Source organism: Melozone crissalis, unplaced genomic scaffold (genome assembly GCF_028551555.1).
Source record: "Melozone crissalis strain CALT ecotype California unplaced genomic scaffold, PUWL_Pcris_2 ptg000026l_1, whole genome shotgun sequence".
NCBI classification, from domain to species: domain Eukaryota; kingdom Metazoa; phylum Chordata; class Aves; order Passeriformes; family Passerellidae; genus Melozone; species Melozone crissalis.
The window spans coordinates 4,167,281-4,185,976 of record NW_026535804.1 but is presented as its reverse complement, the minus strand read 5'-3'; the positions used below and the strand labels follow the sequence as shown (position 1 = coordinate 4,185,976).

The 18,696-nt window shown below is 49.6% G+C and overlaps 2 protein-coding genes across 4 annotated transcripts in view; one reads left to right on the top strand and one right to left on the bottom strand.

The window, feature by feature from the left end:
- Positions 1-2,655, top strand: part of RECQL5 (RecQ like helicase 5) — a 37,928-nt gene extending 35,273 nt beyond the window's left edge. For 2 of the 3 annotated variants that reach the window (XM_054278625.1, XM_054278623.1), the window contains exons 18-20: positions 462-713; positions 1,166-1,238; positions 1,316-2,655. In XM_054278625.1, the coding sequence (XP_054134600.1) occupies positions 462-713; positions 1,166-1,238; positions 1,316-1,437 (447 nt within the window). In that variant the 3' untranslated portion in view covers positions 1,438-2,655. The remainder of the gene's footprint in view (positions 1-461; positions 714-1,165; positions 1,239-1,315) is intronic. The other variant, XM_054278626.1, reaches the window with a different exon arrangement.
- A 1,024-nt stretch (positions 2,656-3,679) lies between these two features.
- MYO15B (myosin XVB) overlaps positions 3,680-18,696 on the bottom strand; it is a 43,865-nt gene continuing 28,848 nt past the window's right edge. The window contains exons 38-61 of the mRNA XM_054278576.1: positions 18,201-18,408; positions 16,672-16,787; positions 16,057-16,116; positions 15,266-15,341; positions 14,056-14,174; positions 13,724-13,842; positions 13,209-13,350; positions 12,963-13,074; positions 12,504-12,664; positions 12,139-12,251; positions 11,962-12,025; positions 11,704-11,776; positions 11,284-11,360; positions 10,455-10,531; positions 9,763-9,893; positions 8,722-8,816; positions 8,303-8,380; positions 7,660-7,768; positions 7,186-7,334; positions 6,701-6,828; positions 5,447-5,580; positions 4,839-4,972; positions 4,240-4,380; positions 3,680-3,739 (exon numbers count right to left, since the gene is read on the bottom strand). Coding sequence (XP_054134551.1) covers positions 3,680-3,739; positions 4,240-4,380; positions 4,839-4,972; positions 5,447-5,580; positions 6,701-6,828; positions 7,186-7,334; positions 7,660-7,768; positions 8,303-8,380; positions 8,722-8,816; positions 9,763-9,893; positions 10,455-10,531; positions 11,284-11,360; positions 11,704-11,776; positions 11,962-12,025; positions 12,139-12,251; positions 12,504-12,664; positions 12,963-13,074; positions 13,209-13,350; positions 13,724-13,842; positions 14,056-14,174; positions 15,266-15,341; positions 16,057-16,116; positions 16,672-16,787; positions 18,201-18,408 — 2,676 coding nt within the window. The remainder of the gene's footprint in view (positions 3,740-4,239; positions 4,381-4,838; positions 4,973-5,446; positions 5,581-6,700; positions 6,829-7,185; positions 7,335-7,659; positions 7,769-8,302; positions 8,381-8,721; positions 8,817-9,762; positions 9,894-10,454; positions 10,532-11,283; positions 11,361-11,703; positions 11,777-11,961; positions 12,026-12,138; positions 12,252-12,503; positions 12,665-12,962; positions 13,075-13,208; positions 13,351-13,723; positions 13,843-14,055; positions 14,175-15,265; positions 15,342-16,056; positions 16,117-16,671; positions 16,788-18,200; positions 18,409-18,696) is intronic.

Genomic DNA, 18,696 nt, shown 5'->3' with positions numbered 1-18,696 from the left:
AAGTGACCCCTGCTCAGTGCCTGCCTTGCCATTAATTTTCTGCTTCTGCATTTGGCAGCTGAGAGTGCCTGGCAGCTGTCTCTGCAACCCTGCACTCTCCTCTCTCTTTCAAACTGAGCAGGAGTGGGGCTCTCCTGATGTGGCTGATTCTTGTGTATTCTGTTCTCAGCAGACATCCTGAGAAATCTTTTCCAGTCAGTTTTCCTCTGTAGGATAGGGTGTAGCAATTAGCTGCCCCAGTATGAGCACAGGGTAGTTCTAAATGTGATATTCTTTAGAGAGTTTTTTTTGTAGTGTCTGCACAGCAGGTGAAAAAGAGTTACAGAGATTCCTACTGGGTATTCACTGGAGGCAGAGGCTGCAGGATGCTGCAAAGATTTGTGTTCTTGGAAGGTGGTGGCTGTTTGGTAGGCAGTGCTGCCACAGGAATTGGTGGGTTTGGTTTTCTGTCCCCTCTCCAGGATATGGAAAGTCCTGCAAAAAAGCGGCTCCGGACAGTGGCAATATCTTCAATTCTGACCCAGCCAGAGGGCAAAAGTGTTGGTCCAACAAAGAAGAAGGTGACTTTTGACTCAAACTTAGCACAGTGTGATAAAGAAGGAAGCAGCAGGACCATACAGCCAGTGACCAAAGGCATGTCCCTCAAAGAGACTGCAGACATCGTTGTCAAGTATTTGACCCCGTTCTACAAGGGGGGCAAATTTGCTTCCAAGGTAGAGTACAGCTCAAGGCCCTCTTTAGCAGGAGAATTCATCTCTCTAGGGATCTGGGGCTCTGAGAAGGGGAAGATAATGTGGATCACACCTTTTATTTATGTGCTGTTTAAGTAAGTGACTCCATGTGCAGCAACTTCCCTGTCCCACAAACGAGTTGGTGTCTGTTGGTTCCACACTTCCTTGTGGTTGTTCATATTTTCACATTAAACCCTGGCACGTTTTGAACTCCCACCTGTGAAGCAGGAGCAGCTCAGGTTCAGTGCTGGTGTTTCCTTGCTGTGCCCTGCAAGGCAGGATGTGTGTGCCTGGCCTTCTCCAGCCCTGCAGGGGCAGCTGTGTGTGTTCAGTCCAGGAGTGGTTTGTGCCAGTCTGTGCTAAGGGCAAGACAAACATGGGAACAGACTGCTGAGCTAACTGTGTCTGCTTTCTGCTCTTCCCCAATGCTGCAGGATCTCTTCAAGGGCTTTGCCAGGCACCTGTCTCACTTACTGACCCAGGAGCAGAGCCCTGCCCGCAAGACAGGTGTGTCTGGGGTTATTGCAATGCCACGTTGCTTCATGGCTTTAGAGGGGCAGATGTCTTAAATATCAACTCAAAAGATGGTGTTTCCTCTCTTGCAGTGAAGGAGGAAGCGCAGAGACTCATCAAGGAGTTTTTCAAAACAAGGCCCAGGTGTGAGAGTGAGGCAGACTGGGAGGAGCTGCAGAGCTTGGAGAGCTGATCCCTGCTGCTTGGGGCTCTTCCTTCCTGCAGCAGCACCACCAGGGGATGTGGAAGAACTCAGCCATGGAGGGTCTCATGAGACTGCAGAAATGAGATTTATTTTTCTTTTCTCCAGTGCATTTTGCTCACTTGTGTCCTTAGTGACACACATTCAAGGGAGCCGGTTTTTGTGAACTCATGGTGAGTTTTCCCAGTATAAGTGGGGTGCTGAAACCCTCAAGGACCAAGAGGTGTGAAGTTGTACCTGCTGGCTTTGTTAGGGGCTGCTGCCTTGGATGTTCTGCACTGTCTCCAACTCTACTACCTGCAGCAGTCTGGGCAGGGCTCAGACTTTCCAGCTGGGACTCTGCTTTGGGATGGCACCTTGCTTTCTAAATGGCTTCTCCCCTTGCTCCCCCTCTCCCTGTTTCTTATTTCAGTGTCACCAATATGCTACAAGTTCTCATGCTTTGCTCAGGGCTGCCAGTGACAAACTCAATGTTTGAGTTCCTGGATGGAATATTTTTGTTTGAAGGGCAGGGGAGGAGCATTTTGTAATTACCATGAAGGCAGTCCTTGCTTTCTAAAGAGGAGAAATTCAGATTCTTTTTCTTTTAATGTGAACTTCTTTGATTTTGTTCAGTTCTGTCTGCCCTTTAATTTAAGTGGTGATACTCTTTCAGTATTAACCCCTGCAACACTCCCAAGCCTTTGCTTGTAATCCCTAAAGCCATATTTGCTCCTGTGCCTCACCACAAGTCTGCAGTGCAGGGAGCAGTGCTGCTATTACAGCTGGGTAGGTCTCTGCTGTGACCCTCAAACTGACACTGTGGTACCTCTGCTGCTATGTTCATATGGAACCTGAACCTGATTCCCTGGTACAATCCTTCCTGTTGGGTTTTTGTGGGGTTCTGCCTCTGTTCCATACCTGCAGGGGCTGGTGGCCTCAGGCTCCAGTGCTGCAAGAGGAATGTGCAGCCTCAGAGGCTGCCCAGGGGGTTTGGGTCACTGCATTCACCAGATGTATTTTTTTAAGTGTTCTGAAGGGTATATGCAGGACTGACAATAAAGCAATGTTACAACTGCTGTGGATTGTTCCTGGAAGCTTTTTCTTCCCACTCAGTCACACAGCCTGCTCACAGGTACATTAAGCAGCACTCAAAGAGAAGCCAGGGAAGATGCTGTAGTTCCCACTGGCTTCAGCTCACCAGCAAAAGTCTAATTGTGCATCAGGGCTTGCACTGAGCACCCTCAGATGCACTGAGCACCCTCAGATATGTCCCCCATCCCTGCCAACAGTGACAACATTTTCCTCAAGCTTTGCCCATTACCTGCAGTTAAGTTTTCCCAGGTTACATGTAAGATCTAGCATATCATACCTTCAGAACATCTCTGTGATTATTTTATTGCAATTTCCTAAAGGGCAGTTACTCCTCAGGTCATTAGGAGAGCTGTGGCAATAAAAATAAATTAAATAGTTTTGTACAACCCAAAACACTTCGGTATAATACAAGTTCTGTTTGAAGGTGCTTCCCCCATGGGCACAGAGCCATCATTGAAGTCTGACAGCTGCATGGCCATGACTGACTTCTTTATAGTAGAGGGAAGCATATGCATATAATTATGTCAGTGAGAAATTAATTAACAATAAACTTCCTTACCATTGCAGCTCAATCTGTACCCTAGCATATGTGATAATTGTATGATTAACACTGATCTGCTTTTCAATTAGGATGCTTTGTACAAATTGCTTCACAAATCCTGCTAGAGGATCTCTGCATATCAATTCAGAGACAAATCTGGCTCCTGGAAAGCACCAGCAGCCCCTGCAGGCATTGCACAGCTCAGCTGGGCATTGGGATACACAAATCTCTGGCAAGCACCAGGCTTTGCTCATGATAATTAATTCAAAACAGAAAGGAGGAGTTGCACAGTGCAAAGCTTGAAGGCAAGTGCTTGCTTTGGGTCAGCTGCTCTTTGTTGGAAGGGGCTGTGGTGTGGAGAGGCCCTTGGGGTTTGTTTAGCCACAGCTTGGATTGTTCCAAGGAAGTGCTTGAGGGCTGAGTGGCAGGTCACGAGGGTTACAGTCACTCCATCGACAAACGACAAACGCTGTGGTGGCATCCTTAGAAAGCAGCTGGCTGAGGTCATGGGTGTCTCCTGGAAGAGTTCTCTCCCCAAGACAGGTCAGGGAGCACTGACCAAGTTCAGAGAAAGGGAAACAGTGCTGTTTTCCTTGGCCATTCTCCTCCTTTGAGGCTCTAGGAGTGCAGCTCTGTTTTATCCAGGATGACAACAATCGTGTGGTACAGTTCTTTGGCCTGTCAAAACACAAACCAGCATCAATCACTCTTTGCCCCAGAAAGAGCTGCTTCCCCTAATTAAATATCCCCATAAATCAGTTCCCATAATTAAATATCAGCCATGTGTTGGGACCAAGCTGCACTTCAGAGCCTGGAAATGCAGTGTCCTCTATAGGAATGTGTTTTCTGTTGACAGAGTGACAAAAGAGGAAAGAAGCCCAGAAGTTTCTCTCCTCAATTGGGTAAAAAGACATCTCATAGGCTTAGGAGACTTCACCTCAAACTTAAGGATTGCCAATTGGACAGAAACCAAAAAGTCCTGCCTGGGTAATTTACTAGAAAAAGAAGAGAACAGAGAAATGGCTTTTGTGAGGTGTTTTACCAGGAGCAAGATTCCCCCTCCTCCTCTGGGACACGAGAGAGGAGCAGCAGCACCAGCCCTCAGCAGAGGCTCAGCTGGGCAGGCAGGGCAGGTTGGGAGGTGCCAGGGGGAGGCTGCAGGCCCAGGCTGATCTCACCTGAGCCAGTTCCAGCCACAGGGCCCTGGGGCTGTCGGGGGAGCCGTAGTGGAGCTCCAGGCCGGGAGGGCCCCCGTCGGAGAGGGGCCTCAGGGTGCGCATCCTCTGCAGCTCCTTCAGGGCAACCACGCGGGACACGGCCTGCCAGGGAACAGCCACCCTCAGGAGCAGTGCCCACAGGGAAACCATGGATTCCCACCACAAGTCACCTGTGGAAAGCTGAAGGAAGGTCTGGGGCACAGGGTGGTGTGTGCAGGATACATCCCTGGAGCTCCCACAGGATTGGGACAAACAGGAATGTGTTCTGCATTTAGTTTTGCTGTGGACTGTGCTTGTTAGCATAAACACTGGACCTACAAAAGAGCCCATGGCAATAATGCCTGTGGTACACTCTCTTGCTCTGCCCCATCAGACAGTCCATGAAATGTAGGATAATCCACATCATACACTATGCCTCTCCATCAAAAACCCAAACATTATCTCCTAAACAGAAATAGATGCTGCTGTCAGAGTGGCTGTGATGTCCAATCTCTTCCTTCATAAATCTTCTAAAGCCACAGTTCATATCTGACAGACATCGGGGGGATTGTCTGGCATACCTGGGTGGTGCCATCCACCACAATGATCTCCTCCTTGTTCACACCAAAGAAACAGGGCACAGGGATTGTGTCATCACTGATTCTCTCCACTGTGAAGATGGAGTAGCCAAAGAAAGGCAATCTCATCACGTGCTCTAGAAGACAGCAAAAAGTGGCCTGAGGACAGCAGCTTTCAGCCAGCAATTTACTGCACCAGCCTGGGGTGGTCAAAGCTGCCAGTGTTCCCAAGATTTACTACATTAAAAATAATGTTGACAACTTCTGCCTCTCTCCCCAGCTTCTGAGGCTCAATTTTTAGTGGTCTGGGTGGATGTTCTGTCCTTTTCTGACTGGAAAACAGACATGCAGCCAGAATATCAATTAAAACACAGCTTGCACAGAGCTCTGAAAATCCACTGCAGACTCCTACAAGAGATGGAACTTTACCATGATCACCATGCTTGGAAACAAGATCTAATCCACAGTGAGAAGCTGTCAGGGAATTCCACTCTCATTCCAGGCTCCAAGAATCATCAACAAGCTCATTAATTGTCCCAAAAGTGCATTCAGAGCAGCTTCCAGAAGCTGAAACAGCAGAGGAACTGAGGAAGATCTGGATGTCTCCTCACCTATGAACTGGATTTTTGCCTCCCGTGGCTGCAGGGGCTGCCTGGTTCTCAGCAGTGTGGCCACGTGGCTGTGCAGAGCCTTGGGGCTGATGGAGGCCTGCAGGCTCTTGGGAGTGTATTCCTTCAGCTCTTCCCTGTGCCAAAAAACAGATTCTAATTCACCCCCTGCCAGATAAAACCAAACATTTTCACAGACATCTTTTATGAAAAATCCTTTTCTTAGGATTTCTTCTCCTGAGAAGCTGAGAGGCCTCAGGAACAAAATGTAAACAATGGTTATCTGCTGCTGTGGAATGCAACAGGTGCATCTGTGATTGGTCTCATGTGGTTGTTTCTAATTAATGGATCAATCAATCACTGTCTGGCTGTCTTGGACTCTCTGTCTGAGCCACAAACCTTTGTTATCATTTCTTCTTTTTCTATTCTTAGCTAGCCTTCTGATGAAATCCTTTCTTCTATTCTTTTAGTATAGTTTTCATGTAATATATATCATAAAATAATAAATCAAGCCTTCTGAAACATGGAGTCAGATCCTCATCTCTTCCCTCATCCTAAGACTCCTGCAAACACCATGACAAAACATCAGCCAGGGGATTAAGGGGAAGGAGGGGACGGGGCAACAATTTTCTATTTTATATCTGGGAATGAGGGAGAAGGGGGAGAGGAAGAGCACAACAGGTGATGCCTGCTTTGGGTAAGGTGGAAGGAACCATCAGAGACAGTGAGACCACCCTTGTCCACAGAGAATTCAGCTGTGCACCACTGACCAGTGCATGGGGAGAAATCCCTCCTTTGTGGAGACAGCAAGAGCTCCTCAGGGCCATTTCCCTGCTGCTGGTGCTTGAAGGGGATCTGATGGAGGCATTACCTCAACTCCAAGTCAAAGTGCACAAGGAAAGGAAGGAGTGACAGTGAAGTACAGCTTGGAACTGCAGGACTGAAGGTTTCCAGTATCCAGGGACAATTTTGTTCCCTTTGGGCATCTCACTACAGATTTCAGGTGTCCAGGGTTGAAACCTCTGACACTTGTGAGAGAGAACACAGGAGGATTCACCCAAACCATGAGCTCATGCTCTTCCTTCTCAGTGTTACAAATCCGTGGCAATCAAATGAAATGACCATGACACCCTCATGACCTCTGTGTTTTCCAGAACTGGACATTTCTTAATTTTCCAGAGAGAACTTCCAGGTACCTGCCCCTAACCCCTGTGGTGCCTATGGCCACCACAGAGATCCCCTCTGCCACAGACATACCTGGAGGGAGCAGAGCTCTGCTGCTCCACTTTGGCCCAGTGCTGGAGCATTGCCAAAAGGCCCACCTGCATCTCCATTTCTTTATTCTGGTTCAGCAGGATCCTCCCATTCAGGTAATCCCACAGCACCTGAGGGACAGCACAGCAAAGAGGCCTTTGTTAAAGCTGCCAGAGGGTACAGGCGGGTCTGGGCAATGCCAGGCTGCACAGAGCCACATCCTGCCTTGCTGATAATGCAAAACAAAGGCTCTCTGAGCTCAGGAAGAGCCTGGGGAGCTGCACAATGTGTGGAACAGCAGTGCTCCAGGCTAAGGCCACAGGCACAGAGCCTTCCTGGCATCCATAGCTTCAGTGCACAGTCACTCCCAGGAACAGCACACAAAGCCTATCAGCCAAAGCCCTCCTGCTTTTTCAGCCCTTTGGGACATTCCTGCTGGCTGGGACACCACCTCTGTCCCTGCTAGGGAGGGTCCTGCTCTTGCTTACCTGTCCATAATGGACATCTGTGTAAACTTGGTTGTCAAAGTGCAGAGGTGTCCTCCAGATGAGCCTGCGTAAGGTCACGGTGACCAGCATGTCCTCCAGCAGGTAATCATGGAGATACTCCTCCAGTTTTATTGGCCTCACCATTTTAGCTGCATGACACAGAGAGAGAGTCATCCATCCTTCTTGGGGGAGAGGTGGGACTGGAGCCTTCCTGCACACCTCAGTTCCCCCCTGCCCACCTCAGTTCCAACCATCAGCCATTCCAAAGGGACACGGAACCCCACACCTCTTTCAGGAACAAGCAATACAGCCCCTGAGAAGAATCAATCCTTAACCCTAATACAGAGGGAAACTGCTGAAGAGGACCCTCCCAGGAGGCAGCAAGGGTGGAGGAACTATTCCAAGCAGGAGCTGTGATGCTCCTTTTTGCAGAGGCTGCTGGAAGAAAGAAGCTCCATGCTGGTCTCTACTTGCCAAGATTTTTGTCGTCACTCCTGATAGCAAAGAGAACAAAGTCCTGTGTTTCTTGCTGTTCACCTATTCCCATCTGCTCACAGATCTCCTGCAAGACCTCCTTGGCCACCTGAAGCAAGGAGAGAAGGAAATGAATGCCCTGACCAGGCAAGCCCAAGAGGAGGCAGACACATTCTTCCTTGTCAGATAAGGGATATCCCTGGTGTGATGTTGCAAACATCTTTTTATGAAAACCCCTTTCCTTAGGATTTTTCCTCCTGAGAAGCTAAGAGGCCTCAGGAACAAAATGTAAACAATGATTATCTGCTGCTGTGGAATGCAACAGGTGCATCTGTGATTGGCCCATGTTGGTTGTTTATAATTAATGGCCAATCACAGTCAGCTGGCTTGGACAGAGAGTCTGAGACAGCTGCCTTTGTTAACATTCCTTTCTATTCTTAGCTTAGCTAGCCTTCTGATGAAACCTTTTCTTCTATTCTTTTAGTATAGTTTTCATGTAATATATATCATAAAATAATAAATCAAGCCTTCTGAAACATGGAGTCAGATCCTCATCTCTTCCCTCATCCTGAGACCCCTGTGAACACTGTCACAGTATGGCTCAGAGTCCAGACCCCTGAAGGAACTCCCAGCTCAAACTCACAGTGAATGTCCTGATCCTGGTGAGGTACTCCAGGCCTCCAGGCATCAGCACCACCAGCCGGCGGGCGCCATGTCCCTTCTGCAAGGACAATGTCAGGCAGGCAGACATGCAGGGTCCCATCACCCCACATGTCTGTCCCTCCTTCCCCATCCCTGCTGCCCCTGCTTGCCCCAGACATGCAGGGTCCCATCATCCCACGTGTCTGTCCCTCCTTCCCCATCCCTGCTGCCCCTGCTTGCCCACAGCACCTCCCTTTCCCTGCCCACTCCATGGCCTGCACCTCCCAAGCTCCTTCCATGCCCACACTCCATTTCCTCTCCTGAAACACCCACTGCCCCTGTCACACTGCATGTGGCACCTCCAAAGGCTCTTCCCTGTCCCCCTTGCCAGCACCCACCCCACCTCTCTGCCCCCCATACCAGCAGTGCCTCCATCTCCACAGGGAAGGGGAGGTGCCGGCGGCCCCCGTACAGGAAGTTTTTGCGCAGGTTGCTCTGGCAGATCTTGGCTATATCTGCAGGAAAAGGAGAAAGCTCCATGCGCTGAGCCAAACAGAGAGCCAAACATGGTGTCCTGTGCTGTTGGGTCATCCTGGATGGGTTGAATTTAACTCCTTGTCTTAGGTTGCAAAATGTGGCTGGGAGTGTGTGTTTGTTCTGTTCCCATCTGTCAGAGCTGGGGCAGTTCTCTGCTGTTCATGGGGCAGTTTTTTCTTTATCTCTCCCACAGCCAACCCTCCCTCCAGGAGATCTCTGCTGTCCATGGCCACTGAGTGTCCCTGCAGGGCTGATCCCATCCCAGCATCCCATGGGGAGATGCTCCGCCCAGGGGAGGAGCCAAGCATTCCTCCCTGGATCCAATCTGAGCCTGGCACAGCACAGCAGCCTTTGCCCCCTGCATTGCCAGAGGAGCAGCTTTCTGCTGCCCTGCATGGCCAGAGGGAGCCCAGGCCCATCTGCAGCAGCCCTGGAGCTGCAGAGGAAAACTCCCCCCTTGTGCAGGATCCCTGCTGCAGCAGAGCCACAGCTGGCACTGCAGGAGGGCTGAGCCCCCATGGGATGGGGCTGGGACACCTCCCTGCACACAGGGGGGCAGGGCATGGTCTGACTCTGTTTGTTTTCCTTTTTGTACTATTGCATTTGTATTTTTAATTTTCCTAGTAAAGAACTGTTATTCCTGCTCCCATATCTTTGCCTGAGAGCCCCTTAAATTCAAAATTATAATAATTCAGAGGGAAGGGGTTTACATTTTCCATTTCAGGGGAAGCTCCTGCCTTCCTTGGCAGACACCTGTCTTTTCAAACCAAGACACCCATGGTCATTGCTAGGGGAGCAAAGAGACTTGACCTCACTCCCACCCTGCCAGGACACATCCAAACATGACAATGGTGGTTCAGAAGAATGACAGGAGGGGGGGATTAGATCTGGAATATTTGCTTTACAGGACACAAACGGTCTTACCATGGTGGGTGCTGGATGGATCACTGCTGGCCAGCTGCAGGAACTTGGTGGCATAGGGCATCAGGATTTTGGAAGGCAGGAAGTACCCAGTGAGCAGATTTAGGAGCAACCAGCCCCGCAGCTCGCTCTCCCTGCGGATCAGAAAGGACTGTGGGCATCTTGGGACAAGACAGTTCCTGCTCTGAGCAGCTCCAAGTGAGCTTGTGCCCTTCTGAACACCTCTGGCAGTTGGCAGAAAAGGAGGTGTCAGCCCTTGGTCAGAGGTTTCTTGTGCTGAGTAAGGGATTGATTCAGTTATTCCAACAGGAAGCAAAGAAAGGGAACAATCAAGGTCACACCACCTCCCAGGGCAGTGTGGGGCCAAGCCAGGCCTTGACTGGTGTTCATCAATTCCCCAAGGCTGGGAGGAGGAGATCAGGGCTCTGAGCAGCAACATGAGCAGGGGCCACCAGGAATGTTTACTGGTGCCCAGATAGATCAGCAGCCAGAAATATAAGGAAAAATATCCACTAAAGTGAAAATGCCAGACCCTGTGACTGCAAAATTTCCTGAGTGCTCAGCAGGAGCTTCATCGGGAGCAGCTGGGGACAGCCCATCATGAGGGGACAGCCTCCCCCTGGCCCTGCTGTCCCTGCAGCAGATGGTTCCTCTCCAGCTGTGCACACACAGCAGCTGCCAGGGCTGGTACTCACTGCTGAGGGTTGTGGGTGACCTGTTTGATGACCTGGCAGTAGATCTCATCGTGCAAATTCTCCTTCTCCTTGCACAGCTGCATCCAGAGAGGAGAAAACAGCATCAGAGAGGGGATGAGAGCATCAGAGACATCCCCTGTTGCAGACATCTTTTTATGAAAAATCTTTGAGATTTTTCCTCCTGAGAAGCTGAGAGGCCTCAGGAACAAAATGTAAACAATGATTATCTGCTGCCGTGGAATGCAACAGGTAGATCTGTGGTTGGTCTCATGTGGATGTTCAGAATTAATGGCCAATCACAGTCAGCTGGTTCTGGCTCTCTGTCTGAGCCACAAACTTTTGTTATGATTCTTTTCTATTCTTAGCTTAGCTAGCCTTCCAGTGAAACCTTTTCTTCTATTTTTTTAGTATAGTTTTAATGTAATATATATTATAAAATAATAAATCAAGCCTTCTGAAACACAGAGTCTCTTCCCTCAACCTGAGACCCCTGTGAACACTGTCACAATCCCCAGGTCATTTCTGTGCCTTTCCTCTCCCAGCTTCAGAGCTCTGCCAGTTTGGGTTAAAGTTTGGGCTTTGCAGCCTCTGGTCTCCAGTGCTATTTAGGCTCAAAGGAGCAGAGAGCAGAGGCAGGTTGTGCTCTCATCCAGACAGTGATATCCAGGGAAACCATTTACATGCAAACCCTCCCCACAGTCTGTTTCATCTCCCTTCCTCGTGTAGGAGGTGCCATTATGGCTCTCCCTGCCCTTCTCCTTCCCAGCAAGGTCTTGGCCCTCCACTCCCATTGGTGCTTCTGCACTTTCCCCAGGGGAAGCTCACAAACCTGAAGGATTTCATAGATGCACTGGACCTCAGCCTGGTGCTTGTGTTTTGGCTGATCTCCCATGAACCTCATCAGCGCTGCAAGGCAAAGCTGGCCTTTAGTCTGAGCAGGGGTGGTTCTGCCATGGGGCTGGCAGTGGGCAAGCAAATGTCCTGAACACTTCTCTGCTGTGACAAGGCTTGCACTGGACAAGAGGAGTCAGCCCAAAGCCCAGGCAGAGCGTTCTGGGACACTTGGCACTCCAGGCAAAGTCCCTTTTGCTGGAAGCTTTCAGCAAGCACACAGGGGGTTATGAACTCAGAAATGCCTTGGAAGGGGCCCTCCTCACCCAGTTTCCCCTCCCACTGAGCCCCCCAGTGTCTGTGTGTGCCCACCCCACTCCCCTCTGCACTGCTGTGTCCCAGGGAGCTCCTTCCTTACTCTGGAAGTTCTTTGTAGCCAGCTCGTTCAGCTCGCTGTCAGAGTAGCGGAGCAGAGACGCCTGGATTGGGACCTGCAGGGCCAGAACACAGGGTCAGAGCAGGGATGGGGGTCACACAGGGCTGGGGGTCACATACTTGAGCTGCCAGGACCCCACAGGACACCTAAACTTGTCCAGAGACTGCAGACAAGGATCTGTTCCTTGTTCATGTGGGAAAAGCCAGAGGCAGGGCTGGAGCCAGGGGGAGAGGCTGTCACCTTGGTGTGCTTCACCAGCTCAGCCACATCCTTCTTCTCAGCAGATGTCCCCTTCAGGCCCTGCCTAGACAGAGGAGAGGGAACATGTCCAACAGAGTCCAAGAAACACCCCCAGAAGGAGCCTGGGGTGGGTCAGGCTCCCCAGGCCCTGTTTGGGAAGGAGCTCAGGCTACTCACACGGACTGAGCCTCTCGGAAGTAGGCGGTGGCAAAGTCAATCATGGTGTAATGGTCACCAGCAGGCACTAACATGGTGCTGGTGGCTTCTGGTGTCAGGCTGAGGACAGAGCTCTGCAGGAACACGACCAAACCCACCCTAAAACATCAGCTGAGGAACTCTGCAGCGTGTATTCTCAGCTGCCAGGCCTCATGTGTGTGTGGTGCCTCCCCTCCAACACTGTGATGGATTTGAGTGTCTCATCTGCAAAGACTAAGCCCTCATCATCTTCCCTGTGCCCTCAGAGCTCAGACACTATCAGAGCCATGGCAGCCCCACTGAACCCAGCCATGTGCCCTGGGTGTGTCTCCCCAAGGGCTGCTCACCTCCCTGCTGGTGTTCCTGCTCTCTGGAGGAGCTCTGGTGCCCTTCCTGTGCTCCCCCTGTCTGTCCATGCTGCTGCTGAGGTAGTCAATGGCAGGAGCCAGCTGCACCAGGCTGGTGGGGAAGAGACCACAGCGGCCACCCGTGGAGCCAAACTGCCACCCTGGAAAAGGACAGAGAAAGGGTCAGCAACCAGGGCAGCAGCCAAGAGAAACGAGCACTGAAGCTCTCTCTGCTGGCAAAGGAGAGCATCAGACTCACCAGGTTTTCCTGCTTTCTAAGGAAACACACACATATGTATATATAACATATATTCCTATAAGTGAGGCAACTGGGTCAAGGCTTGTCTGGCAGAGCTGGAGGCTGATGATGCCAGCCCTCCCTGTATTCCTCTGGTTCTGGCACCATGGATCCAGCAGGCCCTTGGTCCTGGTCCTGCCCACCCCAACACTCCCCCTCACCTGGCTCCACGCCCTGCATGGGCAGCAGCTCGATGAGGTCGCCCTTGTTGAAGCTGAGCAGGCTCTTGTCATCCACGATGTAGCTGCGCAGAGCCACCACGTAGTTGGTGTCCTGGGGAAAGGCCAAGGCCAGGTCAGATCTCATCCCAAGGATTGGAGGGCTTGGATCATGGCACCCCATGGACAAACTCTGTTTCATCAGGGAAACCACCTTCATTCTCTACTGCCCTCCAGCTGCTGCCTCACCTGCCTCAGCTCCTGCATGAAGAGTTCCACCATGTCCTTGATGCATGAAGCCTTTGGAGAGTGCAGGATGAGCTGCTCTGTCTTCAGGGAGAACTCCAGGGAATTGCTGCCTTTCATCTCCACAGACAGCACCTCTGCAAAGCTGGAACACAAGCCAGCATGCTTGGGATGCAGAACGTGGGGATGGGAGCCCATTCCAAGGACTGGGAATGGAGACATGCCTCAACATTCTATATTCTCCAGCTGCTCATGGCTTTCACCCTGAGGAGCTCCCTGTGATGGCACATGGAGCTGATTCACCCCCAGAGCTCACTTCTTGTAAGCAAAGCTCAAGGCAGGAAGGAAAAGGAGAAGCCAGACTCATTAAAAGGAGGGTCAGTAAGTCACAGCTGGCCTAGGGTAATCCTAGAGAGCACAGCACAACTCAGAATTTTCAGCTCCTCCATCCACTTTGCCTCCAACACCCTGCCAGACACAAACTGTCCTGCAGCAGCAGCCAGGGCCCTTTTGCTCACCAGTAGCTGCGCAGGATCTTGAGGTGCTCAGGATGGTATCCAGCTGCTTTCTCCACCTTCAGCAGCCTCATGCCCCGGTGAGAAACACCCAGGAGCTGCACATCACTTCCCTTCTCACCCTGTAAGGGAAGTGCAGCACAGAGAACCGAAGGCTCCATCCCACCTGCACAGATGGCACCAGGGAAAGGAGGTGCCACACAAGGGGTGTGAAACCCTGCAGGGTATGGAAGGTACAGAATCACTGCAGTGTGGCCAGGCAGGGGACAGAAAGAGTGAACTGTGGAGCCACAGCTAAAGCAAGCCCAGGGTCTGGTGAGAGAATCAAGGCTCACCTGAACTGGGAAAAGGCGGGAGAAATAGTTGGCCCAGTTGTCCCGAGCAGCCACTACAATCCTCTTCTTTATCCCCTCCTCCTGGATGGACTGGGCATTGCTGCCAACTCGGAACTCCGCTGCAGGGTCACACAACAGTTACTTGTTTAGAAAGACAAAGGTGGCCAAGTCTCCCTCTTCCCAGGGATTCTTTCCCAGCAGTCCCTCTGTGCTCACAGCACAGCAAACTGCATGAAGAGTTCCACCATGTCCTTGATGCAGGGCACCACAGGGAATATTTCTCTGTCTGCTCTGGGATGCCCTGACCCCTAGGGGAGCACTGACTTTGACCCTCATTCATGAAGAAAGTTTCCTAGACTTCAAGATAAGCTAGAATCCACAAAAGTGTGAAATAGATTATAGAGAGTAGTGTAGGTGTATCACTGGGTGAGAAATTGAGGTTTTGGGATTTTTAGTGTGTTGTGGATGGAAGCAAGATGGAGGGCACAGGGTGTCATCCTGGGTTTCTTCTTCATGCTTCTTCTTCTTCCTCCTTCATGGGTTTGGGTGGCATTTTGTAATTGGGTGGAAAAGTCCCCATTGCAGCTCTTTGGGATCAGTTATTGGGTTAAAAGCGAAAATAATCTAGGTGTCAGTTCTTAATTGGATAGTTTAGTCTTAAAAGACCTTGTAACAAGAGATTGTTGGCCATTTTGTGCCTTCTAATGAAAAGCTGCTGAACTCACAGTAGTGAGACTGTTTTACTGATAAGAAATAATAAACACCTGAGTCCAAACATGAATTGCTGTCTCAAATACCTTCAATCCAGACCCAGAAAATCCAACAACTGGTACCCCCACAGCAAACCACATGTAGAGGGGAAAGGACACTTGCACATACCAATCTACTAGTGGTTTCTATCCCTTCTCCATGAAGATCATGTCAGAGATGACAGTTGGAATTTGAAACAAATCAAAATCCTATTCTTGGGCTTCAGTTTCCCCTCCCCACAAAAAATCATTTCAGAACTAAGTTTTTCTGGCTCACAGAAATTTCAGGGAATAAACAAACATTCCTACACTGCACTCTACAAATGTGCCTTCCTGCTGCAGTGACAAACAATTCTCCTCTGCCCTTAGCACTGACTGAAAGGCTTGGAGGCCAGTTTTGCATTCCTGAGCAGGAGCTGGGATGGGCACAGAGGGGAAGGGGTGATGGGGCTGTTAATTACTCAGCAGATCTTTCATCTTGCGCTTCTCCTCCCTGGAGATCCGAAAGCTGGACTCGGAGAAGGTGTCACGGATGATCTGCAGAGCAAGGGAACAGAGAGGCTGCCATTGCAAAGGCCACACCTGGCAGTGTTGTAATGATGTCACAATGCTGATTAATTTCTCCTGAGGTGTTTTAACCTGTCTCACTCTAGGTAGCAGTTAGAATAATAAGGGAGAACTTGCAGGAAAAGTAAATAAAGGTGTTACAGTAACCATTATCCAAAACAGTGGTATATATTACTTTTGGAATAGCCCTAGACTAGTTCCTCAAAGTCCTAGATTAGTTATTTGTTTACTGAATCCCAGTCTTTAAATAAATACAAGGGAAAAAGCAATGAAAAGTTGCATGAGCAAGGAAGTCTTCCATAAAAATGTAGTAGTGTAGTAGGTCATTTTGAAAAGTGATGGAATAGTCAATTTACTGAAGCACTGATATTATATATGTGTTTTTCATTAATCTTATGACTAGACATAAAACCTGCTGCCAAAAATACCCTGGTGGTAAACAGGTAATGTTCATCATTAAGCTGTATCAAGCAATAATAAAAGATCTTTTATTGTTGTATAGATAGCTGGAGCATCTGAGGCTGCTAAACTGAGTCTCAGAGAGGAGTGAACAGGGATTGGATGGATCTGGGGAAGAGACTTGGACTGCTGGGGATGGAGATGTGCAGGTAACTCATGCAATGTCATTATGGAGTGTTTTGTCCCCAGAGAGACAACAGGCTTTGAGTCACACTCCAGTGCTTACCTGTTCACACAGCAAGTTCAGACAGTAAGGGTGACTGAAATTTTCTTTGGGGTAAAACACCTGCAAGAGGAGGGCAATAGTGGTGTTATAGATATTGCAGAGGTAGCTCCTGGGGATGTTTTGCAATTCATATGCCATGCTGCCAGGAGGAGTGAGTTCATCTCCAGGCACAGGCAGGGAGGAGACATTGTGAATGTAAACAGAAGGAACAGGAGTGAAGAACCAAAACCTGAGTGCTCAGACCAAGGGATGAACCCTGGTGAGTTTAGCACACTCTCCAATACTTGATTTTAAGCACATTTGTACTTTGATTTTCATCACATTGGCACTGTTTTAACAGGAAAGCACCAGGCAACAACAAACTCAGTTCTAGATATCTCAGTGCTCTATAGAGGGAGGAAAGGACAGGTAGAGAAACTGAGACACAAGTGTCAGGAAGGCAGAGCAGGACCAGATTCCCATGACATGATCCCCTGCCTCCAACTCCTGTGTCTGTGATCCCAGAATTATTTTTGTGCTCTGATCTTACACTGAGTGCCTGTGACCAAATAAACCCATTTTAACCAGAGATGGGACGAGCTCCCCCCAAGCCAATCCTCAGCTGAGGAACTGAACCTCTTTGCGCAGAAAAAATTTCCAGGCAGGGTCGACATAGGAGAAGCTGACACTGGTGGTGAGCTTGTACAGCTGGGTCTTGATCCCATCATCACCTGCCACTGTCACAGCAGAGTCTGTGTGGGGAGAAAAAGCAGTGAAGACGGGCTCTGAGGGTTACAAGGTCCTTTCCAACCCCCAAAGACCTGCCAGGAGAAAGGAGACAGTTCCTGGTGGAATATTCCTGTCAGGGAATCTCCTGAAGCACAAACCAGTCATTCCCAGAATTTCTGGTAGCATTTACACTTCCACTGTCTAGCCACAAATTCGTTGCTAAGAACAGAAACACTCCAGGCACGGGGAGCACTCAGCCTCCCACACGAAACACTGCCCCAGTGCTTGAGTTGGAGACACAGGTTTCACTTTGTGTCATTATAAACAGGCTGTTAAAGCTTTCAGAGGGACATAAAAGTTCTCCCCTGAGCTCGGAGGCTGCAAGGTTCTGGTACAGGGCACCCAAAGCTAGCACCAGATTCTCTCTCTGCAGATGTGTTAAAGACAGGCTCAGTCTGAAGGCAACTGCTCAAAGTTCTCATTTTATAAGGTAGGAATGTCTTCATTTAAGCACTTCAAACTTTCAAAACTTCAGAGTCCATAGACAAATAATGTTGTAATTCCCATACTTCAGCTGTTTCTAGATCCCTATTCCAAAGCATGAAGGAATTTTTCAGGCTAATCCAGTTACTTTGATTTACTTTCACAGGACTTCCTAAAGAATAATTTTTTAAGAGAGGAGGAGCTAACAGGGAAATTCTTTTATAGCAGGGAAGTTGCTGCAGGATGGAATCCTTCAGTAATGTGTTTGACTGACTGATCCTTGCAGGGTATGAAATGTGATGCTGATGAGAATTTTAAACAGCTTGAAATACCTTGGTACAGGTATCCAATGTATAAAATGAATTGAGGCTCACACTGAAATTCAGAGGCAAAACTAAGACTGAATAACACTTCCAAACTACTGCTGATAAGTATTAGCTCTACTTTTTTAAAATGGGCAGCATCCAAACATTCTTTATGTGTCCAAGGTCTCCCAGGCTCAGCCTCCCTCTGAGAAACACTCCCTATTCCTCAGTATGTCTCTAAGGTCCCTCCAGAGGGAAAGGTGAAAGTCCTGGCTTCCCATTGCTCCCTGGTCTAAAGTCCACCCACTAATTGCTCTTTTGCTAATTATGCTGCAGGCAAACAATAAAAGTATTGTGGGCTGGACCTTGATAAAGCTGTAGCCCAAGGACCTTTCCATTTTTAGCTGCATTTTTCAGAAGGGAAGAGTTAAGAGCTGGGAAGTGCCACGCTGGTTTCTGGGCCAGGCTGGAACTGTGACATCTCTGATTGCTCACAGATGAGATTGCAGCACCTCCCTGGTGGCACACAGCTCAGTCCCTGGCACGCTGCCTGGTGCCAGGACCTGTGCCAGGACTCTCTGGGCTGGTTCCAGCCCCATCCCCTCCCTGCCCTGCTACAAATCCCACATGGGTGAAACAAATACTCACCCTTCCCTGGGGGTTCCTGCCTGCCTTGGTCCTCAGGGGTTGCTGGGGGAAGAGGGGGAGCATAAGGGGCCGGGTCAGCTGGGGGGGCACCCTCTGGTTTGAAGATGGATAAGAGGGGCAGCTGCTTTTCCTTGATAGAGCTGGAAGCTGGGCCTGGCTTGGGCTTGACAGGTGGAGGTATTTTCTTCTCCTGTGGCACAGGAGATGGCTGCAAGGCAAAAAAACCCTTTGAGCCATTCTTTCCCTGCATTGCTGGGCTCTGTCCTGACACTGCTGTTCTAAATCATCCTGTGGCAGCAGCCCCTGGAGCAAGATCTGTGTGAACAGCCCACCACTGCCTTTAGATCAACACAAAATCTACAAAGAGATGATCAACCAAACCCAGAGGACCAAGTATTTGAGATCAAAGCCTCCAGTTTGGAAAGGAAAAAAGGATGTTAACAAGCCAAAGCCTTGGTGCCAAATGTGGAGAACATTTGGAGCTTGCTTCCACATC